At 41.4% G+C, this 24,572-nt stretch overlaps 1 protein-coding gene across 4 annotated transcripts in view; it reads right to left on the minus strand.

Moving 5' to 3' along the window:
* Window positions 1-191: 191 nt before the first annotated feature.
* cpeb2 (cytoplasmic polyadenylation element binding protein 2) overlaps window positions 192-24,572 on the minus strand; it is a 29,362-nt gene continuing 4,981 nt past the window's right edge. Inside the window, exons 3-11 of one of the 4 annotated variants that reach the window (XM_012861266.3) lie at window positions 17,576-17,666; window positions 13,328-13,378; window positions 11,329-11,352; window positions 10,046-10,219; window positions 9,856-9,945; window positions 6,829-6,947; window positions 6,608-6,722; window positions 6,322-6,503; window positions 192-5,647 (exon numbers count right to left, since the gene is read on the minus strand). In XM_012861266.3, coding sequence (XP_012716720.2) covers window positions 5,420-5,647; window positions 6,322-6,503; window positions 6,608-6,722; window positions 6,829-6,947; window positions 9,856-9,945; window positions 10,046-10,219; window positions 11,329-11,352; window positions 13,328-13,378; window positions 17,576-17,666 — 1,074 coding nt within the window. In that variant the 3' untranslated portion in view covers window positions 192-5,419. The remainder of the gene's footprint in view (window positions 5,648-6,321; window positions 6,504-6,607; window positions 6,723-6,828; window positions 6,948-9,855; window positions 9,946-10,045; window positions 10,220-11,328; window positions 11,353-13,327; window positions 13,379-17,575; window positions 17,667-24,572) is intronic. The other 3 variants (XM_012861268.3, XM_012861267.3, XM_036141505.1) reach the window with 3 other exon arrangements.

Raw genomic sequence — 24,572 nt, forward strand, 5'->3', positions numbered from 1 at the left:
TGAAAGTGGACCGTATGTTTGACACCCCTGTTCTACATGTATTAGTTTTTATACAAAAATTGTGGATTCATTTTCTAATTATTCTTGTGAGCCCATTTTCATGTAGGGCATCACCAAAAAAGCTTATTTAACTTTTGAGTGTTGAAGCTTACAACCGAGACAGAAAGATGGGAAAAACACACCGAGTCAGATTGTGTCCAAACAGAATGGGTCTTTATTCAGGAAGTAAAAGAAGAGAAGATTGTAATCAACACCCCATTTAAATACAAAACCAACAAAAAAGAAAAATAACCATGATATTCATCTTGCATATCAAAGAACCATTCAGTAATAATCGCAATCCAAACACCTCATAGACTGCTTTGTGAATCCATACACAAACTTTGATTTAGAAATTAGTCACTTTACCAATAAAGTTACAAAAATTTAGCTTTAAAAATAATCAAAAACTTAAAAATATCTCAGCAGTTAGCATCTCAAATATATTATGTCTCCACATAAAAATACAAAGAAAAACCCCACGAAAACGATGACGTTTTAAATATGACAAATTATTCCAAAAACAAACCTGCTACTGTTAAACGAAAGTAAAAATGCAGGATCAAACAAGATGAAAGGAAATAGAAATACGCATGAAAAAGTCTCTCCGTTTGTTAGCAAAACACTATTCAAAATAACTACAATCATTTACATCAGTACAAAGATATCTGGATTTAAAAATACTCGCAATGAAAAAACGGGGTTCGTTTTTCTGACGGTAAAAAATGACACTGTGGATCAGAAATCTGCAAAATATGCAATGAAAAAAATAAATCTGCATTTAAAAAGGTCTACACTGTAGTTCTTACTTTTATACAAACATTAGAAACAGTATTGCACATCACAACACAGAGTCGAGGTTAGTCGGCCTTTCAAAATGTGTTATATTCAAGTTTCAGCGCATCGATGAGGACAGGCGGCCTCAATGCAACGGGGGGGATCGGGGGGGTGGGGTCGAGAATGTCAAGCCTCTACCCAGATTAAAAGAAAACCTTCATGTTTCCTTCCTTCGAACAATATGTGCCTCGTGTATCGAAATAAGAATCACCTGTGTATCAAAAACCGTCTGATGGCGTTCCTAACGTCTAACGATGACTCCTCAGAGAACCTTTGGGGCATAACTGGGTGGGTGGGGGAAATAAATTGTAATATAAGTCCTATTTAAATAGAAAAATACAATCAAAATCAAAATCTTTTTCCTCTCGTCTACAAAAATAGTGAAAATAAATATGCATTTACAAAAAGCAAAACGAGGACGCATACAGAGCAAATGAACAGTGTTCAACATAGAAAATAGAACCTCACGAAAACAGTACGAGTCAAGTGTTACAGGTGACGATATTCACACATCATCAGATGCACTACGGGGCGGGAGACGCGTTGAGCTCGTTTCTTTAGCTTCTCACTCCGCGGGCGGCAACGTCTTTTTTTTTTTTTTTTTTTTTTGACTCCCGCTCCTCACGACATCCGAATTCCACTAAAATATATTAGAAAATCTGGGATCCTTATCACAGAGAACATAGATAACTTAAGACCACTGCGTCACGCTACATCGTAAGTAAGTAATCGTGAAAAAATAACATTTAATAAATCATCTATACAGTTATAATAAATAAGTGGAGCCCACGTTTGCACTGAAATCATTGGGGGGAGTGGGGGTGAATAGAAAAGTAGTGCATAATAATAATATATATTATCAAAAAACATAGAGCAGTGATGGGTAAGTAGTCGTCGACACAAACAGTTTAAATTATACAAACCAACTATAAGAATATAGGAGCTTTAGGTTTCCATCCACGTTAAGGTTTCGTAACAGCACACATGGGACTGACACTGAGGACCACACAGAAGGGGAGGGGCACACAGAAACCACGGCGACACGGGAGCGACACACACACACGTGTACAGTACTGAGTGGACGGCCGAGCGGCCTTCCTCACAGAAAAGATTGTCCCTAAACAGTTGTGTCAAAAGTCTTTCAAGGGTCGAGGTGGAAACCGACGGAAAAATGTATAAACGAACAAAGAGAGCTTCATTATTTTTTTTTTTTTTTGTTAAAGTCATCTCCCTCCCTGTAAAAGTGTGGTGAGGGGATGCTTCGTCGTCCAGTCACCGGGCCAGACTTTCCTTAAGACTGTCCCACAGCATGGAGGCGTGACTGTTACATTACAAAACATACAGAGCCTTGCAAACATATCCACACCCCCTCGCTCCAACGTTTTCACTTTTACTTTCACTCGTTAGAGCCGCACACTTCAACGTATCTTCTTGGGATTTTATGTGACAGACCAACACAAAGTAGAGCCTGACTGTGGAGTAGAAGGGCGAGGACTTGTGATTTGTGTTTTTTGTCAATTGAATTCTGAAAAGTTTGGAAAGCATGTCTATTCAACCCTGTTTACTCTGAGACCCCGAAATAAAGCCCAGTTCACTAAAGTCCCTTCAGATTACACCTGTGTGTAGGTTCATTTGAGAGGAAATGCAGCTGTCCTTTGAAGGCCTCAGTTGTTCATCAGAGAACATTAGAGAACAATCGGCATCATGACCGAGGAACATGGCAGACAGGTCAGGGAGAAAGCTTTGCATAAGTTTACAGCAGGCTGACAGAATAAGGAGAGCATTGATCAGAGAAGCAGCCGAGAGGCCCATGGTAGCTATGGAGGAGCTGCAAAGATCCACACCTCAGGTGAGGGAAATGTGCTGACAGCAACACAATTATCAATGTAGTAATTCAGTCTTTATGAAGGAGTGGCAGGAGAGCGCTAGAGTTAAAAGAAAGCCTTAAGAAATCCCATTAGCGGCTCTCTTCAAGCCGTGTAAAGGACAAAGCAAACGTGTTAGAAGAGTGCACTTAAAGGTGCACCCCATCTCCACTGTGACACATGGTGGTGGCAGTATCATGGTGTGGGTACGCTTTTCTTCAGCAGGAAGGTGAGAAGCTGTATTAGAGATGATGAGAAGATGGATGGAGCTAAATGCAGGGAAATCCTGGAGGAAGCCTGCTACGCTGCGTTTAGCATCGAGGCCATCGGATTTACATGCAAAGTCTATGGCGGACGCACCTGGGCGCAGCGCGTTTGGAAGATTCTGTGCAGCAAACTCGGTTTGGTTTGCGTTACGTGCCTCTAGAGGACGCAGGAGTTGGCAAATCTAAACCTTTGCAGCTGGACGCGGGGCATCAACCAATCAGAGAGACTCTACTATGTGGCGTAGTGGTGGAATTTCCGACTGGAAAAATATTTTTTACTTCGGATCACTGGGCTGGGTGATCATAAATAGCACTGAAAGCGACCCTCGTCAGCGCGCACCTCCTGCAGTAGGTGGTGAATCTCACCAAGCTCAAAACGCCTCTGAATTATCTGTGGAATCCAGACACGGCACAGATTATTTTATATTATTCAGTAAATAAAACTAAGCGTCTCTCTCAATTTCATCCGCAATTTTCCAAAGAGTCCTGCAGAGGAAAAGAACAGGGTAGCTCCTCCCCACGGGAGCCACTTTGCTAGACTTGAGGCTCTGGACAGCTCGTCGAACTATTATGTGCACAAAGGTCCAATGTTGAGGCGCTGGATGGGTATTGATGCTGTAAAGGCGTTTAGTCTGGACGCAGCATTCGAAGGCTTCAAAAGACTTGAGACTGGGGCGCGGGTTAAGCTTCCAGCAGGACAACCACCATGAACATTCAGGTGTGCCAAGTTGTACTACAACAGCAGCAAAAGGTGGTTTTAAAACCTTGTCTAATTCCCCTCCATTTTTTCAGAATTTGGACATTCTTTGTGTTGGTTTATAACATAAGACACGCCACACTGTAGTTGTAGTGAAAACAAGCTCCGTGGGTGTGAATACCTTTGCCAAACACCGTATGCAGGCCAGTGATGGATGCTGAATATTGTGACTCTTGTGTTAGCAACTGTTCTGCCAGAGAGATGCCGTCTTTTGGAACCACTCAAAGGTTCAAAGACTGGAAACGTGAAGGCATGTTTGTTACATGTTTTCTTTTTTTCTTCTTCTACATAACATCCTGTTGAGAACTAAACTAGAGCCTCACACTAAGAACAATCACACAGCACAATGGACAACACAAACACAAACCACCGAACACCACTCTGCTTTTGATTTCTTTTTTTTTCTTCTTCTATACAAGCCGCCATTGTCACCAAAAGATGGCGTCTACTAAGTCTACATTAGAACCAATGTCACTTTTTGTATTGATAGTATGTAAACAGATCAAACGACAGAGAAACATCGATGCATGCAAGTACGTTTATGTACGTTTTTCTTTTCTCCTTACCTAACTCCGTCTGACTTTTTTTCACTTAGGAATCTGTAGCTGATGATCATGCTACCCAGTACAGAGTTTTTTTTATTTTATTTAAACCTTTAAATAGGATTCGAGCCATCAGCCGTTTTGGTTTATTCATATTTCTCACATCCGTCCTGCATGCTACTTCTGCAGCTATAAGCCTGTTGTGATTGAATGCACTCTAATTCTTTCTGTGGCGCCGTAAGTGGTTGAGTGCATACTGCATTTCATTTTTACATGATGCGGGTTTAAATATAACACCTACATATCTATTCATATATATTTATATATAGCAGCAAAGCTTCTAAAATAGCTTTTATTAAGTAGAAATGTCAGCAGAAACCGGGTTTTGTATTTTGAGGTATCACTCTATGGGTTAGAATGAGCACAAAAAAATAACCCTATCTTCTTCTGTCGTTGTTTTTCTTTCAATAAACTTTCTAACAAGGAAAAAAAGAGGTGAGAGAGAGAGAGAGAGAGAGAGAGAGCCCGTGGCGGCATTATAAAGTAACGCTTGTTTCCGCGGCAGACAGTGTCAGTTTTGAGCTTCCTATCATTTTGCTACCTTTGGTTAATCACCTGCGGCACGAGTCGACGTTAGAGAATAGAGGTTTTTCCCAGAAACAAGTGTGCACTGAACGCACCGTGTGGTTGCTAGCAGCAGACGGACAGACAGACGAGCTGCCCCCATGCAAAAAACATTCCTGTATCTACTTTAAATCTCACATACAAAAATAATAAGAATCATAATAATAATAAAAAAAGCTACAAAAATCAATCTCTTTTTTTTTTTTCTTTTTTAAATCTCCTCTTAGAAAAAGATGAAAGTACCACAAAAGAGTTGTAGAGTTGTCAGAGCCTGAGATGTGAGGGGAGTTTTGGTGAAAAACTGAGGCTTGCGGTGTTTGGCTGCTACAAAAGATATATAGCTATATGTAGTATATATATTGTATAGTGTTACGCACTTGATTATACTGATAGCTTAGGTTAGCAGGAGAGGGAGAGCGAGGCTCTTTTTCCCCGTTTAGCCAGTGTTTCCCTTAACTCTGACCGTCGTGGTGGATGTGGAGTCCTCCCCTAGTTCCAGCGGAAGTGAATCTGGCGGGGGCGGTCGGCGCCCTCTTTCACCAGGGGCTTGTGAAACTCTCGCCCCGCGCGGGAGTGGATGTTGGCCCAGCAGAACTCGCAGTAGTACTGAAGACAGGTGACGTTGGCGCAGAAGAAGGGAGCGAACTTGCCTCCGCAGCGAGCCCCCTGGCACTCGTCGCACAGCTGATCGTCCAGGACGTAGGGCTTCACCTCCACCTGCGGTTTCAACAAAGCATGCGCGCACATATATTTGCGTCCAGGAATATTGTGCATATCACATCTTGAAAAGAGGGTGGGATGGAGTAGCCTCGTGAGACCATCCTGATCTCGCGAGCTTTCAAGGTTTCACTCGCAGATCAGTCTGGCTACTCTCCGTTAAAGAAAATTTGGAGCCGTTCACCAAACGAACGTCCAATCAGCGTTGGCTTTGAGGCGGGTTGAGGTGTGACGCAACGGGAAGCGCGACAGTTCAGTCTAAAGAACATGGCGGCTTCAGCCGATGAAACTAGCGTTAGCGTGGCTATCGAGCAAGTTTTATCGGAATTACAGAGTATTTCTTCACTGAAAGAAGAGCAAAACACTGCTCTGGAGGCTTTTCTCAGAGGAAAAGATGTTTTTGCTCTTCTCCCGTTTCGGCAAGAGCTTGTGGTTGTGTTTTCGTTGTCGCTGTTGGTACGTCATATGCTTCGTTGATCTGATTGGTTTATTTGGCCCGTCTATCACCAACATAGGCCAATCAGCTAACCAGTATTTTCGCCCCTTCCAAAAATTACTTCAACGGAAGGTTTCCAGATGGATATGCGGAGCAAATCTATCTGGCGGAGTCAGGTTAGGGATGGAGATTAATAAAAGAAAATTTGCACGTGGATTGACGAGGCAGCAAACTGTACCCGCTTATCGATGTCGCCGTGCTGCAGCTGGACGAATCTTGCACTGATGGCGGCGATGTAACTCTGCTGATTGGAGAAGGCCACCCGCCCCGCCCCCTTGGGGTACTTGAGCTCCGGATCTGTGTCGATTCCCGCGTAGCACACTCCACCGTAGAGGCGGTCCATAATCATGGCCAGCTCAACTAAAGGAAGGGAGTGATGAACAGAGCGTTAAGAGGCCACGTAGTAGGATGGAACGGGAGCTGTATTATGTCGGGGTCTACTAAACAAAGTCAGGTACACTTACTCGCTCTCAGGGGACGAGGGACGCCTCCCACAAAGATGGTTTTACGGGGATCGAGGGGCTGAGATCCGTCCATCACAAAATCACTGTCGCTCAGGTTCCACGGTCGGATTTGCACCTAAAAGTCAAACACAATGGAAAGTTAAATAATACTTTCTGATGGTCGTGAAGAAAAATGTTTTTTTTTTCTCTCAAAGCTTTTTGTTTCTGCACGTTGAACTCACAGGTTTGTCCTTGATGGTGGGGCTGGAAACACACAGGTAGAGCTTCCCGTCCTCCTCCATGCATGCATCGATCAGGGCCTGCACCGAGCTCTCCTCCTGGAACAGTAGGAAGGCGTATCCTTGGACACACACACACACACACACACAGACACATGCAGGATTTTAATATGGACCCAGGGCAAAAACATCACTTTATACAGTCAACCAGGGCCAAAAGGACAGCGCTTAATCTTCTTTAACGCCTCACAACGGTAGAGCATATAGAGAGACCTTTGACCCTTCCGCTCTGCACAATCTTCCTGTGTCTGGTGAACCACTTCTGTGTTCATTTGTACAATTGTTTTGCCTCATGATCCTGTTGAAAGACCCAGTGACGACCTACTTTCAGTTTTCGGGTAGAGTTCCCCCAGATTTGATTTAAAATCTCTTGGTATTTTAAAGTGCTCTCTAACAAGGTTTCCAGTACATTTAGAAAAGAAAACGGGCCCACAGTAACAAAGCCCCTTTACCAGAACTAACATTGGGCATGATGTGCTAGCCACAAATCTTCCTTTCTCCTTCCTATTTCCTGCTAACAGTAATATGTCTGGTTTGCACATTTTGCATGTAAACGTATATAGTCGGTTACCAAAAACGGAAATGATACAAATCTGAGCTGAGTCAACAGGTGTGGATATAATATGGCTAAGCCCATAAATGATAAAGATAATTCTATTAATGGTCTTAAAGTGTAGCGTTCTGACGGCCATGAAAAAGGCGGCGGCTTGGCAAAATATGCTAACTCTTGTTTTCAAAATCTACCATGAAACAATTTGAAATCCTGGGCTTTAAATATTGATCTTTCTGGTGGTCAGGATTTCACAGTAGTCGGGTGTTACATCCCCCAGTAAACCAGCAAAGAAGTATTAAAATCTCTGCTACAACATGTATGACAACTACGCTTTAAAGGAATTACTTTAGTTGTGTATTTTCACAGCGGTTGGCTCTCTTTCCCTGTGTCTGAAGATTTTAAAGATTGTTGTTTATCCCTTAACTTCACCCAGATTGTTAAATGTCCTACTCATTCAAACACTGAGTCTCCCACCAAATCTAATCTTATTGATCTCCTAAACAAAAACATGCCTCATAAAGCCCAGCGCACCACCGGGAGTCACGGGCCACCAGACGGGTACCCACCCCTCTGAGCACCCCACACAGACCCCACCAAGGCGGGCAGTCCCCCGTCGGGCACCCCCACACCCCAGTCACCACTGGACCGGCACTGCAGGGGACCACAGCATGCCCCCCGACCCCAGCCTCTCCTGGTGTTTCTGTGTATGTCTAACCTGCACTATGATTTGGGTTGTGGCTGGGGTGTATCAAACCCCACTGCCTGGCGATGGCAGAGTCACCCCTTAATTTATTTATTTTTTTAACGAATAACTGCAGACAAAAAAAGTAAAACCCGTAGGTGTTATTTTTAATCTTTCACCTCAACATAATGTTATTCCTGATGTTGGGAATCTGTGCTTATCTGTGCAGGGTTGCGGGGGGCTGGTGCTTATCCCCAGTGGTCATTGGAAGAGAGGCGGGTCATCCCTGGATCCCAAAACTTTTTTAAGTTTTAGAAAAAATGGAAAATGACCAACTGAAATGTTATTTGTATTCTAATAATACAATTTCTAATTTACAGTTTGGTTTTAGAAAGAAGCAAAGTACAATCAGTGTTGCCACTAAGGTCATTAATGGCATTCTAGAGGCCGTAGATGCCAAAAATCATTGTGCTGCCCTTTTCATCGACCTTTCTAAGGCCTTTAACACAGTCAATCGTGGTATTTTGTATCAGCAACTATGTGACATTGGCTTGACAGAGCTGCTCTGGGTTGGGTTAATAATTAGCTGTCATTTATATAAATGATGCAGGTCAACACACACAGGCTTCTGACCGTCTGTATGCTGATGACAGTTGTTGATCTTGCTTTTGAGCAGCTGCAGTTGGCATTTGATATCATCCAGTCAATTTTAAAACAGATCGCTACTGAAAGCAAATAAAACCAAGGTGCTGTTGTTTCTTCTATTTTACCTCCAACTGTGTCCTCAGAAGGTTCCTCAATAGAGATTGTGATTTCCTACAAATAGTTTGGTATAATAGCTGATGAATACCTAAGTTTTAAAGCTCCCACGGCTAATCTTTTGAAGAAGCTGAGGCTTCTTTTTCAGAAACATGTCATGTTTTTTTTATGTCAGGCAAATGTGTAGGCACTTTGTTGCCTCTTTTGGATTATTGCGATGTTTTATGTATGAATTCCTCAAACAACTTTCTACATTTATTAGATTCCACTTATCTATAAAATACTATATTTAGTATTTTTAACATTGTGACACTGTCTTTAATAAGTATTGTATTGATGTTCTGTATGAGTTTTTAAATTTATGCTACCAGGTCTCTGTAAATGAAACTCCTGTCTCAAAGAAGCTACTTGCATAATCAAAGGTTTAATAATGAAAAATTTGGGATGCAAAATATAAATATAAAGCATATGATCACAAATCCCCCTGGCAATATGAGTATGTGCCATAACAACTAAAAAGAACTGCTTAAAGGCACTATTTGGTCAGCTATATTAATGCGAGCAGCACACTTGATGTGATGCTAAAGCTCAGAATGATGGGTGGGGTCATTGTGATGAAGAAAACAAAAGAAAGGTTAAGTAACTGAAACATTATAAAGTAACCAAGTATTTATTGAAGTCTAGGAAATTATTAGCACCAGGTAGCCAGCGGATGAATGGATGGACGTTAATTATTGGAACACCAGTGATTTTCTTTAATCTTTTCTTCATTTGGGATGTTCTCTCACTAAATAAAGATATGCAAATGAACATTTTCAGTGTGAGACTATGCAAGTACAATACAAGACAAATTAATTTGAAGGATTTTATACATCTTTACTAGGGTTTCAGACAGTTGTGCAGGGTATATGCAGTAGGCCTTAGCAGCTATGAAGGTAGTTAACCACCACCAGCAGTTTAAGGCTTTTGTAGATACCTTTAGGTGGAAAGTAGGATTTGCTCTCAGCTTTGTGGGGCCAGTCGACCACCAGGTGACCAAAGCGACGAAAGCTTGAGGTGATTTCATCTGAATCAACATAACAGAAAAAAAACAGACGGATGAAGAAAGAGCAAAACAGATTATAGCACAGAAATACCAAAAGTGGAGCTGTGCTTGTCATCCTCACCTTCATCTATGTCAGGAGGCAAGCCACCCACAAAAACCTTGCGAGAGAAGCGCTCGATGCGCTCCCCGTTTTGGTGCGGGTAACAGTTGGGGGAGCCAAGTACTCCTGGGACACCCTGGTTGCCGTGGCCGTCATCGAGGAGATTGTCGTCAATCGGGAAGAGGGAGGAGCGGCCTGGTACAGACAAAAAGGAAGGTGCAGCGAGTTACAACCAAGGCTTTGCATACACACGTCTGCAGCCTCCGTCAAACCACAACAGCAGTTCCTCTTTAAGGGAATATGATTTCCTCCTCTTGAACAGGGACAGATTAAGAGTAAAGCTTTCTATAAAATAACCTGCATTGCAATGCAGCTCTGAGACAAAGCAGCAGCTTAAAGTAAGGATTATGTGCAGTTTAGTTTTGTCAGATCTGTAACACACTATAATCTGCCCTCCACATTGAGCAGCAGGACTGATAAAGCTGGGAACTAAATAAAAAAAAAAACACTGATCTAAAATGCCTCAAAATATTCTGATTGTTAAACAACCAAACATTTCTTGTAAATGTGATTTTAGAAAAAAAAGATTAACATCTAAAACAATCGTTCCAACTGGTAGTATATCCCAAACATATTACTATTATTCCTTATATTAAGGTTACAAATTTGTATGCGTCACCTGGACACATTGTATTAGTGTTAATCGTTATGCTGACGATCTTTAGCTCTACGTCCCTACATCTCCTAATAATCAAAAGTTAAATGCTGCTTTCTAGAATTGTTTTCTCAATATTTAGAAATCTGTATCAAAGAAGCTTATTCAGTTTAATTGGGGAAAGACCAAAGTGTAGTTATTGGCAAACACCTACAGAGACAGAAACTCACAGAATAACTTTGAAACACTGAAAATGAACCCTTCAGATCAAGTAAAAAAAAAAATTTGATTAAAAAAAATGAATTTTGTTGTTAAAAATAGCTACAATGAATGGGTTTTATCATCTGAACACTTACTGCTCTCTCATTTTGGCAGAGAAGCTTATCCATACTGTTATAACATGCTGAACTGATTACTGTAATGTTCTGCATTTTTCTGTATAGAAATAATGTTTGGTAGTTGTAGATGTGTTACAAAAAGTTGAACAGATTCTTTCAGAAAAACAACAAAAAAAGCCTCAACATGTTCTAGAACCTAAAATCTGAAACAGTGAGTTCTCACTCGAAACTAAGAAGCTTATTTACAGTAAGCAGGAGAACATGCCAGAAGAGAATAAACCGAGAGAAGACAGACATATCGGAGTATTTACCTCGACGTCTCCCAAAGCTCCTGGCTGCATGTAGAAAAGTACAAGAAGGGAAGTTTGAGCATGCAAACATTTGTCAAAGGGTCTTGTGACTTTGGACTTTAATCTGCAGGTATCCCACAACCTCTTTATCCAACTATACACTAATTAACCTGAATTATTAATTGAATTAAATATTTCTATTAAAGCCTCCACATAATATTAAAATAAGTATTTTTTCCCTTTAGTTATTGAGTATGGTTGTGGTTCCAATCTTACATCTTTGTCCAAAAAAGTGGTGCACCAAATAGCAAATGTTGCATCAACTTTCTTTTTTTTTATAGGGAGAGGAGGCAAACCGTGTCTGGATGCATCAGTCAGATATTTAAAATGAAGTTAGTTGAACCAAAGCGATGGAAGAAGCCTTTTAAAAAGCCTTTTTCTGACAATAAGTCAAGACGTGTGTTTGGTTAATTCAGACTGCAAGAGAGCGAGCGAGAGCAAGACTTTTTGTCAGCTGTGGAATATGCTTGATTTGGACTCGCCAACATTTTGAAAATCTCAGAGTTCAGGATCTTCATTTCCAAGGGAATAATCACAGTTGTTCATGTAACTCTAGCCACATTAATCATACCGATCGCTAATACAAGACACTAAAGACACTTTAAGTTGATCTGTCTTCATTTTTAAGGTATTAGTAAAAGCCTCTTGTAGAGCAACGTCTTTATCACAAATGGAGGCATGTTGCCTGTGCTTCCAAAGTACATAATGACTGCTCTTTGCGGGACAGCTAGAAATAAATAATTGCAATGCTGTTCTTTTACAGTTACGCCCAAAATCATTCATCCCAGTGGATTTAGTTCAAGTCAGTCGTTATTTCACCAACCCGTTTTGGAGTGGCCAAGTCGGAGTCATGACTATTAATCTGATAGAGAATCTGTGGAGGGAGCTAAAGGTTGGACTGATGGCAAGGAGGCCTTCTAAACCAAAAGACTCATCACCAAGATGCGTTTTCAAAGCATCAGTGGAAACAAACAAAGAGCTGGTCAGCAAAGGGTCAATGGGTTTGACTGCTATAATACAACTGATTATTGAGAAGGATATGCCTAATGATTTTCAACGTATACACTTTGGGTTAGAACGTAAATAAGAAGAGAAATAGCTTCTTCAAAAAAATAATACCACATACATTGTCTTATTATCATTTGTGGGATGCCAGTATCCTTTCCTCACAGAAACAAACTTCTTTCAATGAAAATACCTTCAAATCTCGCAGTTCTGAATGATTTTGGATCTAACCGTATCGCCCTATACTAAGGCTCTAAAAGAGAAATTAGAATCAGCTGAAATTAGTCTCAGGGGGTAAAGGATTTGTACAGGCAGGGGATCAGAAATCAGCCCCAAATTTTCCAATATCTTTGGCCTGCTCCCGTGTTAGAGAACAGGCCTAATCACACACAGCAGCACGTGTGGCCCTAAAGGCACGAGCCAGGAACTACGTCCAAAAGGAGGATAAAATGATGTTCTGACTGCTGCATCTCAGGGGAAAAAGCAAAAAAACTGTCTGAACTCATCCTCATAATGAATTCAAGATGCTTTCTGACCTAAATTTAGCTTCTGCTAAGATAAGACATTATTTTTAAACAAATTTTAATTTTTCATTAAAATCACAACAAAATAAAGCAAAAATTCAACATTTTATTTAACTTTTTTTTATTTTAATTTCACTATTCTGCATGTGAGGCTAAAAACAACTCTCTGAAGCCTGATAATTATTGCAATGGGACAATCTTTCCCCATGACTAAGCATAACCAAGGAGATCGTGTTATGAGAGAATCATTACAAAGCATTAATAGGGAATATTGTGAGAATTTTGCCTGTAAAAATGTTTAAAACAGAGGGAAGTACACAAGCAGTGCTGCCGGTCATACAGTGAGTGTGCCTAATGAGGTTAAAAATCAACAGAGGATGCATCAGGGGAGCAGGAGACACAGGGGGGAGATGATGCTTAGAGATAATTACCATTGAGCATGAGAAGGCCGTCAGCCCCGGGGTTAGGGCAGCCCACACGGCCTGACATGAGAAACACACACACGTTACAAATTCACACACACACACACACACATAGCCTCACTGACACAACCATTGAAATACACACACAGAAACTGACGAAGAAAAGCAGGACAGGATGAGGTCAATGCATTTACATGGGAACGAATACAGAAACACACAAACGATGAAAAAAAAAAAAAAAAACAGTCCCAGGTTGAGATGATAGAATAGAAATGTCCTTTATTGTTGCATCATAATCTGTAGTCTGTGAGGTGGATTTGGAGCTAAAATGATAAAAACATCTGGTAAAAAAGAGAGAACATTGGCCAGGTTTAACATAAATCACCTTGTTCTGTGCGAATTGAAGCAGGCTTCATGCTGGTAAATGGCTTTTCTCATACAAAATAACCAGCATGCAGAGCAGGATAATTTGGGATTAAATTGTTACCTGGGTTTTTAACCTGAGGGCCTTGGAAAACTTGCAAACCTATTTGAACATTTTCACATTTTGTTACAGTGCAGCCCCACACTACTGAGAATTTAATGCGAAAGACCAACCAAATGTAGCATCTTATAGCAAAGTGGAAGGAAAATGATACATTATTTGCAAACTTGCAAGCATTTTAATTCAGCTCCCTTAGTAAATACTTGGTACAAGCATCTTTGCATTAATATCACATCTACAGGTTCTGGGAGTTGTCTCTACCACCTTTGCACATCTAAAGTTTGATATTTTACGCCAATTCTTCTTTGTAAAATAGCTCAAGCTCAGTCAGATTGGATAGAGCGTCTGTGAACATCACTAATAAATAGAATATCGTCTACCACATATTCTTGATGAGATTTACGTCTGGACCTTGACTGGGTCATTTCAAGACAGGATCATACTTTGGACCATTCAAACATAGCTCAGGCTGTTTGGAGTCTAATGTCCTCAGGAGCTTCTGAAAGGTTTTTTTCCAGGTTTGCCCTGCATTTAGCCCCATTTATCTTCTCATCAACTCCCACCAGCTTCCCTGCCTTTGCTGAAGAAAAACATCCCATACCATGTTTTACCATGGGGATAGTGTATTTAGAGTTCTGTGCACTACTAGTTTGCTGCCACATTTTGCTAACCTGGCCAGCCAGATTGATAATGTGTAGCACTCTAGTTCTGCACATCATCAATCTGGTGACGTCCTCCCATCGAATCTGTTTGGGGAAAGGATGGACGTTCAGCAGAACTCTCCAAGCTGATTGAGTGAAGCGACGCCTAATGCCCACCTACCAAAGGATGGTTTTAGCCAATCATGGTATCAAATGTAAGCAGCAGGCCACATGAGAAACCACAACAAGGTAAGCTAGTCAAGGCACTTGTTGTTGTTCTTCTTTCAAACATGAAGTCGTGGATTCTGACAGGACAGATGTGATATCAGCAGCTACACGTGTTTCCTCCTGTGCTGCCATGTTTATGTAGGTTTGGCTGTGGGCTCGGGACCTCTTGCTTTCCTCACAGCTAGCACGTCCCGCCTTAAACCATAACACTGTAACGTGATTGGCCTGAACTTGATTGTTTTTGGAACAATCAAGATGGGAGCTGGACAGGATGGATTCCCGTGTGTTTGTAAACGCACAAATACCATTCAGCTTGCAGGCAAGGTTAACATTTTGCTTGAATGACAAAAAGTTAAATTGCTGTGACATTTGATCAGAAAACAACTGATACATATGTGGGCCCAGAGGTGTCGACACTAATACAAAAGCCGCAACGGAAATATATAAAACCACAACGGAAGTCACACAACAGTTTGTCGTTATACATGACAGAAGAAGATGAGGCAGAACCGGCAAAAAAAATGTACGAAGAAGGAGCTTTGCTTGCAGACTCACAAGCAAATATTGCCCGTTTGATAAGTAAGTGAAACGTTTTTCTGTAGTCATATATGGTAGAGGTGTGCCGCTATGCCAGAAAGTGGGTTTACTGACAACTGCAGGTTTGTTAACCCTGTGAAGAGAGAAACATTGCATTTTAAGTTTGCAAGTGAGTGGTTACCATGGAAACGAGTCAGACAATTTTGCATAACTTGCATTGCTTAGCGACAGTATGGTGCATAAAACGGAGAACTTATCGCTCAAACTGCCCAATGTGAAGTTTTAACTCCAACTGTATTGAATACTTTGGTTAAATTGTTTAAATCGTCTCCATAGACTCATTGAGTTGTTCTTCACAGACACACGGACAATATTTGCTTGTGAGTCCTTCTTCTTAGATTTTTATGGCAGGTCTGCTTTTGTATTTCCGTTGTGGCTTTTGTATTAGTGTTGCAGCTTTAGAATTTATGTTGCGGCTTTTGCATTAGTGTTGACACATCTGGGCCACCGTAGATATAGAAGATAGTCAACCAAGTACGGCATCCCAGCAGTTCTCTGCGATTGCAATATTACTTCATTAGATTTTTATATATTTTGCAGCTCTATGTAAGAACTTTGAAGGATGGCTGAATTTATGCGTAACTACACACACTGACCTCGGTAGCTTCTAAAAGCAAATGGTTAACTTGAATTTATTTAGGTGCATCAGAGTAAAGGGGGCTGAATAGAAATGCACATAAAAAAAACATGTTTTCATTTTCATTCCACTTCCCTGTTGTGTTGTTCTATCACACAAACTCTAATTGAAATTCACTGACATCTGCGGTCGTGTGACAAAAGAAGAACAGGTTCATGGGCGCCTTTGCTTGATTCTGGTCCGACCACGCCGCTTTTTAAGTGACCTAATTGTTGTTTTTGGGTCAGAGTTGAATGTGTCACCAGCACAAAGATTTGCAGGTGACTTCTGAGAATCTGTGTGCAAAGGAGAGACTCTGAACTGCTGAACCTTCCCTTTTAGTCGTTTGAACTGTACTGACCAGTTTCCTGCATTTGCAAACAATGACGAGAACACAAAGCATGAATCTGCTGCCTACATTTCCCCTGAGTGCAGCCAAAGCCCCGACACACAGGCTGCAGCCTTCGTGTGAGTCGTCATGGCGTAGACGACGGGCTCCTCGGCTGTGTAGGTCTGCTGTTTTTTATTTTTGATTATATGACTAAGTGGAAGCAAGATCGGAAATGTTTCACTTCTAGGTGGAAAACATATCTTACATTCTGTGCTCTTATAAAAATGTTTTGATGCATAGCTTGTTAAGCTAATAAACACTGATAGTAATTTTTGCACATGTAATATTGATATATGAACTCTTATATGTAATATGTGTTAACCATAATGCTCTGGTAATGCTGTAAATAGCCAATCAGGGCCTTGTAAGCCATCTTTCGCTGTCATCTCCCCTCTTGGCTGTCATACACAGTGTGTGGAAGGCTGATCTCATCTAAAATTAGCTCCCTCCCCCCCTCCTCCTGCTCTTTTTTTTTTTTTTACTGTGCACACTGGTCCATGTCTGGTCCATCTGTTCAAGTACGACCCCCCCCCCCCCCACGCACCCACCCACCCAAAAAAAAAAAAGAAAAAAAAAATCTTGCTCATGGAAGAAGAGCGCAGGTGGAACGGTAATAAAATGGGAAAGAACGTCGGTGCTCACTGCTTGTCCACAAACAAATCAGTAGCCAAAGCAGACACGCCTGCTTGTGACGCCGATGTTCTTCCACTGTTCTTTCAATATTGTAAAGTGAGCGCGTATATGGCTGGCGAGGCTGTAAACGAGCCAGAGGCAGGCAGGCAGGCAGGCAGCAGCAGAGGAGGGTAAGACGGGTGCAGTCATCTGACACTCCTCGTCTGATGCTCAGCAGCTGAGCGCAGGAGGCCAGGAGAGTGTCCCTCTCTGCTTGTCACTGTCAAACCATCAGAAATCATTTAGACGCAACTCAGCACTTATTCTGAATTTGTTGCAGTTCAGTCCTCCTGAGGGACGGAGATACAAGTTTGTCTTCTCACTCCTACTAAAGAAAAACAGGCTTCCTCCTGCGCCCGTTCTCCGCGTCCTACCCAAGATCTGTGCGTCGGCCAGGTTAAGGAGCCACCAGATCAGAGCTTTAAGGTCAGGTAAACGTGCAGCTGGTGGCACAGGCATTAAGCTCTCAGTGGGGAGGAAAATAAGCCCGTGTGCGGAAAAACAACGCCGCTCTGGGAGAAACAGGCTTGTCATTCTCTCTGCACAGTGCCGCGCTAATTCCCCTGAAGCGAGATCACCTTCCTCTGACCCCGGCGAGCAGGGGACCGAAAGGGAATGGCCATCTTACCTTTCATCGGATCCTGCTCCACTCGCATGATGTCGATCAGGGAGCTCTCCAGAGAGTGCATGTTCAGGCTGTCGTACATTCTGGAGCGCTCCTGAAAAAATAAAGGAGGATGTTTTGTTGATTTGGCAGCCTTGAAAAAAGCAAGCACACACACACACACGCCACCATGCGTGTGGAAATCTAGCACACATTTGTGATTTTGGCTTAGGAGTATTACAGCCTCTGAGACGTGGCTGCTGGGCTTAACATGCAGGTGGTTTAGGTGTGCAGGGACCTCAGATTAACATTCTTTCCATATTTATTCAATTTAAGAGCCTGGAGGTAAGCCTGTAAGAAACACTTGTTTACATTCTACTGAGTCGTATACCACAAGGTGCCTTACACATAGAGTCATATTAATTTGGCTTTTTTTTTTCATCTTGTCGCATAACAACCACTGCCCAGCCGCGTATTTTAACGAGATTTTACATGACAGACCAACGTAATTACTCCATGATTGTGAGTTTTAAAGGAAAGGTTTGTTAGAGACAACTGGTGAAGAAACGACATCATGCAGATCGAGTCACACAAATTTAAAGCAGAGTCCATCCAAAACACACACGGCTCGGATGACAGGGCTACTATTTGTCACGCCCTCAACAAATCTGGCCTGTAAGAAAGAGTCGCATAAAGACAGCAAAAGGAAAAGAAGAGGATGTAGGTAGTCTAGATTATTGCAGTGGTGTGAGGATGCGTTTGTCAAGCAGGGACATGGGGAACTGGTCAGAGTTGATGGGAAGATGGACAAAGGTAAAAACAGGACAAGCCTGATGGAAACCCTCTGCACATGGAGATGGAGGTTCACCTTCTGTGGCGAGACTTGAAGACTGATGTTCACGGACTGACTGAGCATCAGCTAAAAAAAAGAGTCTGCAAAGCTTTCAGACTTGAGATCTGCAAAGCTGGAGGAGACCCTAGAAAAATTGCAGCAAAAGGTGGTTCAGGTATTGACTCAGAAGGCCTGAATACAAATGCACACCACACTTTGTCGATATTTATTTGTAAAGAAATTTGAAATCCTTATCCTGGTATGTTGCAATGTTGCGCAACTGTGTTTTGGTCTATTCAATGGAACTGAAAACCTAAAAAAGAAATAAATACTTCTGAAAGGTTCTGTCAATAAAAACCCAGCAGGATGCAAGGCTTAAGGAGTAATATACCTGGTTTGGACTCATTCTAGTAAAAAAGTACAGGCTAACATTTGGCTTTCATTCATCTGATGTCAAAATGAACCCATGGGGGGTACACGGCCTGTGGAGAAAATCAGCTCTCAGTAGTGCTAGGCGAAATGTCTTTAAAATAAAATCACACCAAATCGGATTAATCGATTTTTTCCCTCCTTTTCATTTTACAAGAAGAAATTAAAGAAATTATTTGAAAAATAATTTATTTTATTTCAAGCATTTCGTCAGGGAGTCGACATGATGAAATATGACTAAACACAAGCTGTGAAACATGCTTGTAAAACAAGATGGCTGCCCTGCCATTGTAAACAATGGCAATATAACAAACGTTTGCTGCTAGTGATATTACACAATGAGCTAAGAACAGGCTTCACTTTACTTATGGAACTTTAAACTAACTTAAAAAAAGTAAATGAATAAATTAAAGTGTCTCGGTAAAAAATAAGCCTTCTCTTTACATTTTTTCTGACAATATATTTTCCTAAACATATATTCAGCACTGCATGCTATTCTCTCCATGGAAGCTCAACGAGTGATTTGGCAAAATCAAATCCCAATTTTCCTGAAATTAAATCTTAATAACATGTAAATTCAAATTAATCGATCAAATTGATTTATGGCCCAGCCTAGTTCTGAGTGATGTTCAGTCCTTGGTCAAGCTGCCCAGAATAACAATATATTTACAGAAATAGATGTTTTATTTGAGATGTGACTAAACTGATTCTTTGGAGCAAAAGTCTTCATTAAGCTAATGAGCTCTTCTGTAGCAGCTAAAAGTCTCCCAGGCAATTCCAGCCCAAACGATGTTAGCTGGTAACTAATCTGAGCTGCGACACTGAAAACAGTGGTGACGCTCTCCTACTCTCCTTGGTCTCGCTCCTGTGTGAAGGTAAAAAGGTGACGCTGCGGAGATACGGTCTGTCAGCGACTGCCAAACATTAACCAGAAAGGAAGGAAGGAAAAGACTTGGAATCTGAAAAATTTCTGGGTCTGACACTGTTTATGGAAATGTATCCCCGAAGTCGGGCCTGTTTCCTGGAATGGAGGCGCTGTTCTTCTTGGCACTGATACCACTACTAATAATACAAACTCATAGCAACGGTCGTACAACTCGGCGGCAACGTTACTCAGGCCGATGTCGTTAGTTTAATGTGAGCTCTATCCCTCCCAGACTTGATTTATGTGAATTAAACGGAATAAAACACAGCCAATGAATGTAGGAAAATGTTAACTCACACAGTTGAAATGTCAATGTTTGATAAGACATTGTTAACTATAGATCATTAAATCAGCCCTTTATGAGAAAAGACATTTTACACTCGGGTATAGTTTTCCCCACATGCATGTCCAGAGATAAGCTTGTGTAAAATCAGGGACATTTTCTATTAAAAGTATCTGCCCTATTCCTTTATGGAAGAATTATACCAGAAATACATCTGGTCTTAAGCTAAAGGACAGCTAGAGGAAGTCTGGATAATGTCTGGAGAACCACATCCAGATATTGTCCAGAGTTTGTCTCCTAGAACAGACGACTATACACTATTGAGAATACACACAATACTTGAAGTGTTTTTGCAGAGTACCCGTGCTAATCAGTCAACAGCCAGATCTGACATCACACTAGCTTCAGGGGACAAAAGGAAGGATCTAGTTGAGTCAGTTCTCACATTTTTTCCTTCCTAAATGCTGCTCCTCCAGCTAATGTTAAGTGTGAAGTTTAGCATTGCAGTGCATATGAAAGAACAGGTTACTTAAGATGTATTTTCCTTTTATTGCACGTATTGACTGCAAAATCTATTGCCTACTCATAACTCAGGTGGATTTCACATCCAAAATGATAGTTTTGTAAAATAAAGTGCAGTCTCCTGCCTCTCTTTTAGGGTGCATTCATACCAGCCCTGTTTAGTCCTCTTTAATCGAACCCTGGTTTGTTCGCTCTGAAAGTTCGGTTCGTTTGGTTGAGGTGTGAATGCGCAATGAAACTATGATGCAGACCAAAAAGGTGAGCTGGGGTCCGCGACTCTGCAGCAGTTCAAATACAGGGCGCTCCAAAAGCAGGAAGCAGACTACAGCGCAGTGCAGTCTGGGTAAATACAATTTTAACTGAGCAACAGTACTAATGCAGTAAATTATATATTGTAAACACCTTGCTTGATATTTGTGCGACATCTGTTCAATGAAGCTGTATATGCCTCTGCTCGCGCGCTGTCCCCTCATGCAGAACCGTCTCACCCGCCTGTGAAAAATAACAATCTTCACGGTCCTCTGCCTCATCTTCCGCTCATCCTGTCGAATTGTGCTTATCTGGCACCCTTACCAAAGACAGCACTGAAGTCACACGGCTAAAATCTGTCGCCATTCTATTTTGTTCGCTTTTTTCGTGGAAAAGGAAGTTGTGCTGTGTTGCTGACCAACCTCATTCCGTCAGTGGTTCTTGGTGCAAAGCCACCACAGGCGAGGTTGAAGATGTTGGTCAAAAGGTTTGGGCCATCTGACAAAGTGCAGCATGAACGCAAACCGAACCAGCTGAAAATTTGGTCCCCAATCTAACCGAGTCTACCGGACTATCGGGTGTGAATGCAACCTTAGTTGAGCAAAATAACTCATTTGGCAACGGAGGTCATGAGAAACAATGATACCCTCTAAATAGTTGGGTTCCAGATCTGTTTTCATTTATAGTAAGACTGTAAATAACAACAGGTGAACAGAAAGTGGTGAGCTAAAGAAAAAGAAAAGCCAACCACTAATAATCTGTTTTTTTCTTTATCTGTTCTGTCCAGTGATTGGCAGGCAAGATATTGCAAAAAAAAAAATTGGTTCAAATGGAAAACTCCCACCTTTTTGTTCAGTAAACGCATCAAAAACAACTTTTATTTGTTGTGAAAAACAATAATGTGTGCTAGACCTTAGAGAGAGAAACAGAACTGATCATATTCTAGATCAGCTTATTAGGAACTATGTATATATACACACACATATACATATGTGTATCTATCTATCTATCTATCTATCTATCTATCTATCTATCTATCTATCTATCTATCTATATATATATATATATATATATATATATATATATATATATACACACACACACACACATGTACACATATCTATCTATCTATCTATCTATCTATCTATCTATCTATCTATCTATCTATCTATCTATCTATCTATCTATCTATATATATATATATATATATATATATATATATATATATGCCACTGTAGGAACTCACGAGGTGGATCTACGCTTCATTCAAACCTCGAGGCTGTTTGGTATCTAATTTGTTTATCCAGATTCTCTCTGCTCTTTTTCGTTGAGCTGTTGACCAATAAATGTTGTTCTCCAGAACTAAGAATCTGGCAGCCTCCCATCCATGTTCAATAAAGTGTTTAACAAACATGGTTTCTGTCCTTTTTTTCTTTAATACATTGTGTTTGTGATGTGCTTTTCTTATTCTAATGGCGTTGCGGGTCTCTCCTACATAATAGGCCTGGCACACATTACAAGTTATGAGGTAAACACAATTATATGAATTGGGATTGCCCAAATGTTCTGTGGGAAAAACATTATTATTATATTCATTTTTGACTAGTTTAAGTTGTGAGAAGAATCTGTTGTTGCCATGGAAACGTCGGTCAGGGTTGCGCTTTAACTAGGATGTCTCTGAGGTTTTTGTTCCAGTCAAAGGCCCGTCTGCACATCAAACGGTGCTTCATGACTGTTTCAGTCAAGACCTGATATGCAAAAAGGACTGAATAAAACAAATTTTACTAATTGCACCAGACATATAATTCTGAGCCAACACTTAATAAAATTATATAAAAAATAATCCGCATGTTTCCATACAGGAAATGAAATGTAAAATATCCCCAAATATGACAGCTATTCCAAAAATCTATTTTCCTCTGAAGGACGTTAACTGCAGTTGTTATTTAAACTCCCCTGAGACTTTAATCCGGTTTGAATTAAAACATTTTTTGCTCAATTATGACCAGGATGAATAAAGCCATTATTGTTCCTGAAAGGAGACACGACGTACTCAGGCTGATGTCCAATTTGATTAAAGGATTAATTCACATCTTCTTGGTGAATGGAAACTCAGCTATTGTTTTTCCTTTAATATCCAGCCTTAATGGCTAAGTTTACCAACACAAGTACAATTTCCAGGTAGCGCAAGAACCAATTTACAGTAATCTTTCGAAAGCGACACAGCAAAGATGTGAATCAGGGACTTAGCCTCACAATTATCCACCCCCCCTGAACCTTTCCACATTTTGCCACGTTACAACCACAAACCTCAAAGCATTCTGTAGGCCAACACAGAGTAGCACATCATTGTGAAGCGGAAAGAAAATGATGCATGGTTTTTAAAATATTTTCCAAATAAAAATGTAAAAACTTGGGTGTTTGTTCGTGTTCAGCTCCCATGAGGCAGTGCATGAAGACACTTAAATATTTGCCCTTTCTTTGAGGCAAAACAACTAAAGCCCAGACGTGATTGGATGGAGGGCATCTATGGCATCTTGTTAGGTCTGGACTTTGACTGGACCATTTTAATACATGAATAAGCTTTAGTCGACACCATTCTATGGTAGCTGTGGTTGGATGTGCGCGGTCATCACCCTGCAGGGAGGCGAACCTCTTAAGTTCTTCAGCTTCCAGCAGGCTTTACTCCAAAATTGTCCTGTTTCTAACTCCATCCAGTCAACTGTGATCAGCTTCCCGTTTCCAGTAAAAACATGGGCTCCCCACAGCACAATGTTGCCATCACAATGTTTCTCAGTGGAGATAGTGTGTTCAGGGTGCAGCACTAGTTTTGCACCACCTGTGGTGCTACGCATTTGGTCCAGACGTTGGGCCTTTGCTCCATCTGAGCAGAGCCCCGTCTTCCACATTTAATGTTTGGCATTTCTTCCACATGACTTGTGTGCAAAGTGCAAACTTCTCATGGCTTTCTTTCATGAAAGACTCATGATGGGGGTCAGTTTTCCTTGAATGCCAGGTTTGAGGAGAACACGTCTAATAGTTGTCAAAAAGATTCTCCCACCTGAGGACAGAGCCTGCCTGGAGTCCGCACATACAAGTACGAGCTGAGCTCAATTTTTACAAACGGGTACGTGGTTTAACACTATAATCTGCTCAGAGGCAAGAAGTCTTTACATCAAACTGTTTTATATGTGACACCGAGCTTGATACTTTGAGATGCTCCAAGCAGGCGGTCGCAAAGACGGCGTCGCAGTCCCTCTCTGTTCTCACTGATGGGTGTGTGGTGGGAACCTGCTGGAAAAGAAACGGCTCTATGTGCTCAGCTAGCTAATCACACATTTCACCATTTGTTCCCCTGCTTTGTACCACTGGCAGAAAGTGTGGGAATTGTAGGAATTTGTCACAAGAAATGTAGGCAATAGTACGCTCCACTCTATGAAGGGTAAAATGTCCGCAGAGAGTCAGCGTGGAGTCTCCCAAGCTCATGGTATGCGCTCAGTACGCCCGAGTATGTGGGAGACTTTACCATGGCCAGTTTAGGTGTACAATCATTTCTGGGAACGTTTTTCAGTTGTAAGACCCTCTCCCCCCGTGTTCAGATAACGGACTGAACCGTGCCGTGTGAGATGTTCAGAGCTTGCAATGTCGTTTTGTAACCTAACCCTGCTTTAAAGGTCTCCACCTGACCTGTCTGCCACGCTCCTCTGTCCTCGCGTTGCTGTCCGTTCTCTAGTGATCTCGAACAAAACCTCTGAGAATAAATTACACACAGGTGTCACCT

Source organism: Fundulus heteroclitus, chromosome 9 (assembly GCF_011125445.2).
Source record: "Fundulus heteroclitus isolate FHET01 chromosome 9, MU-UCD_Fhet_4.1, whole genome shotgun sequence".
Classification (NCBI taxonomy): domain Eukaryota; kingdom Metazoa; phylum Chordata; class Actinopteri; order Cyprinodontiformes; family Fundulidae; genus Fundulus; species Fundulus heteroclitus.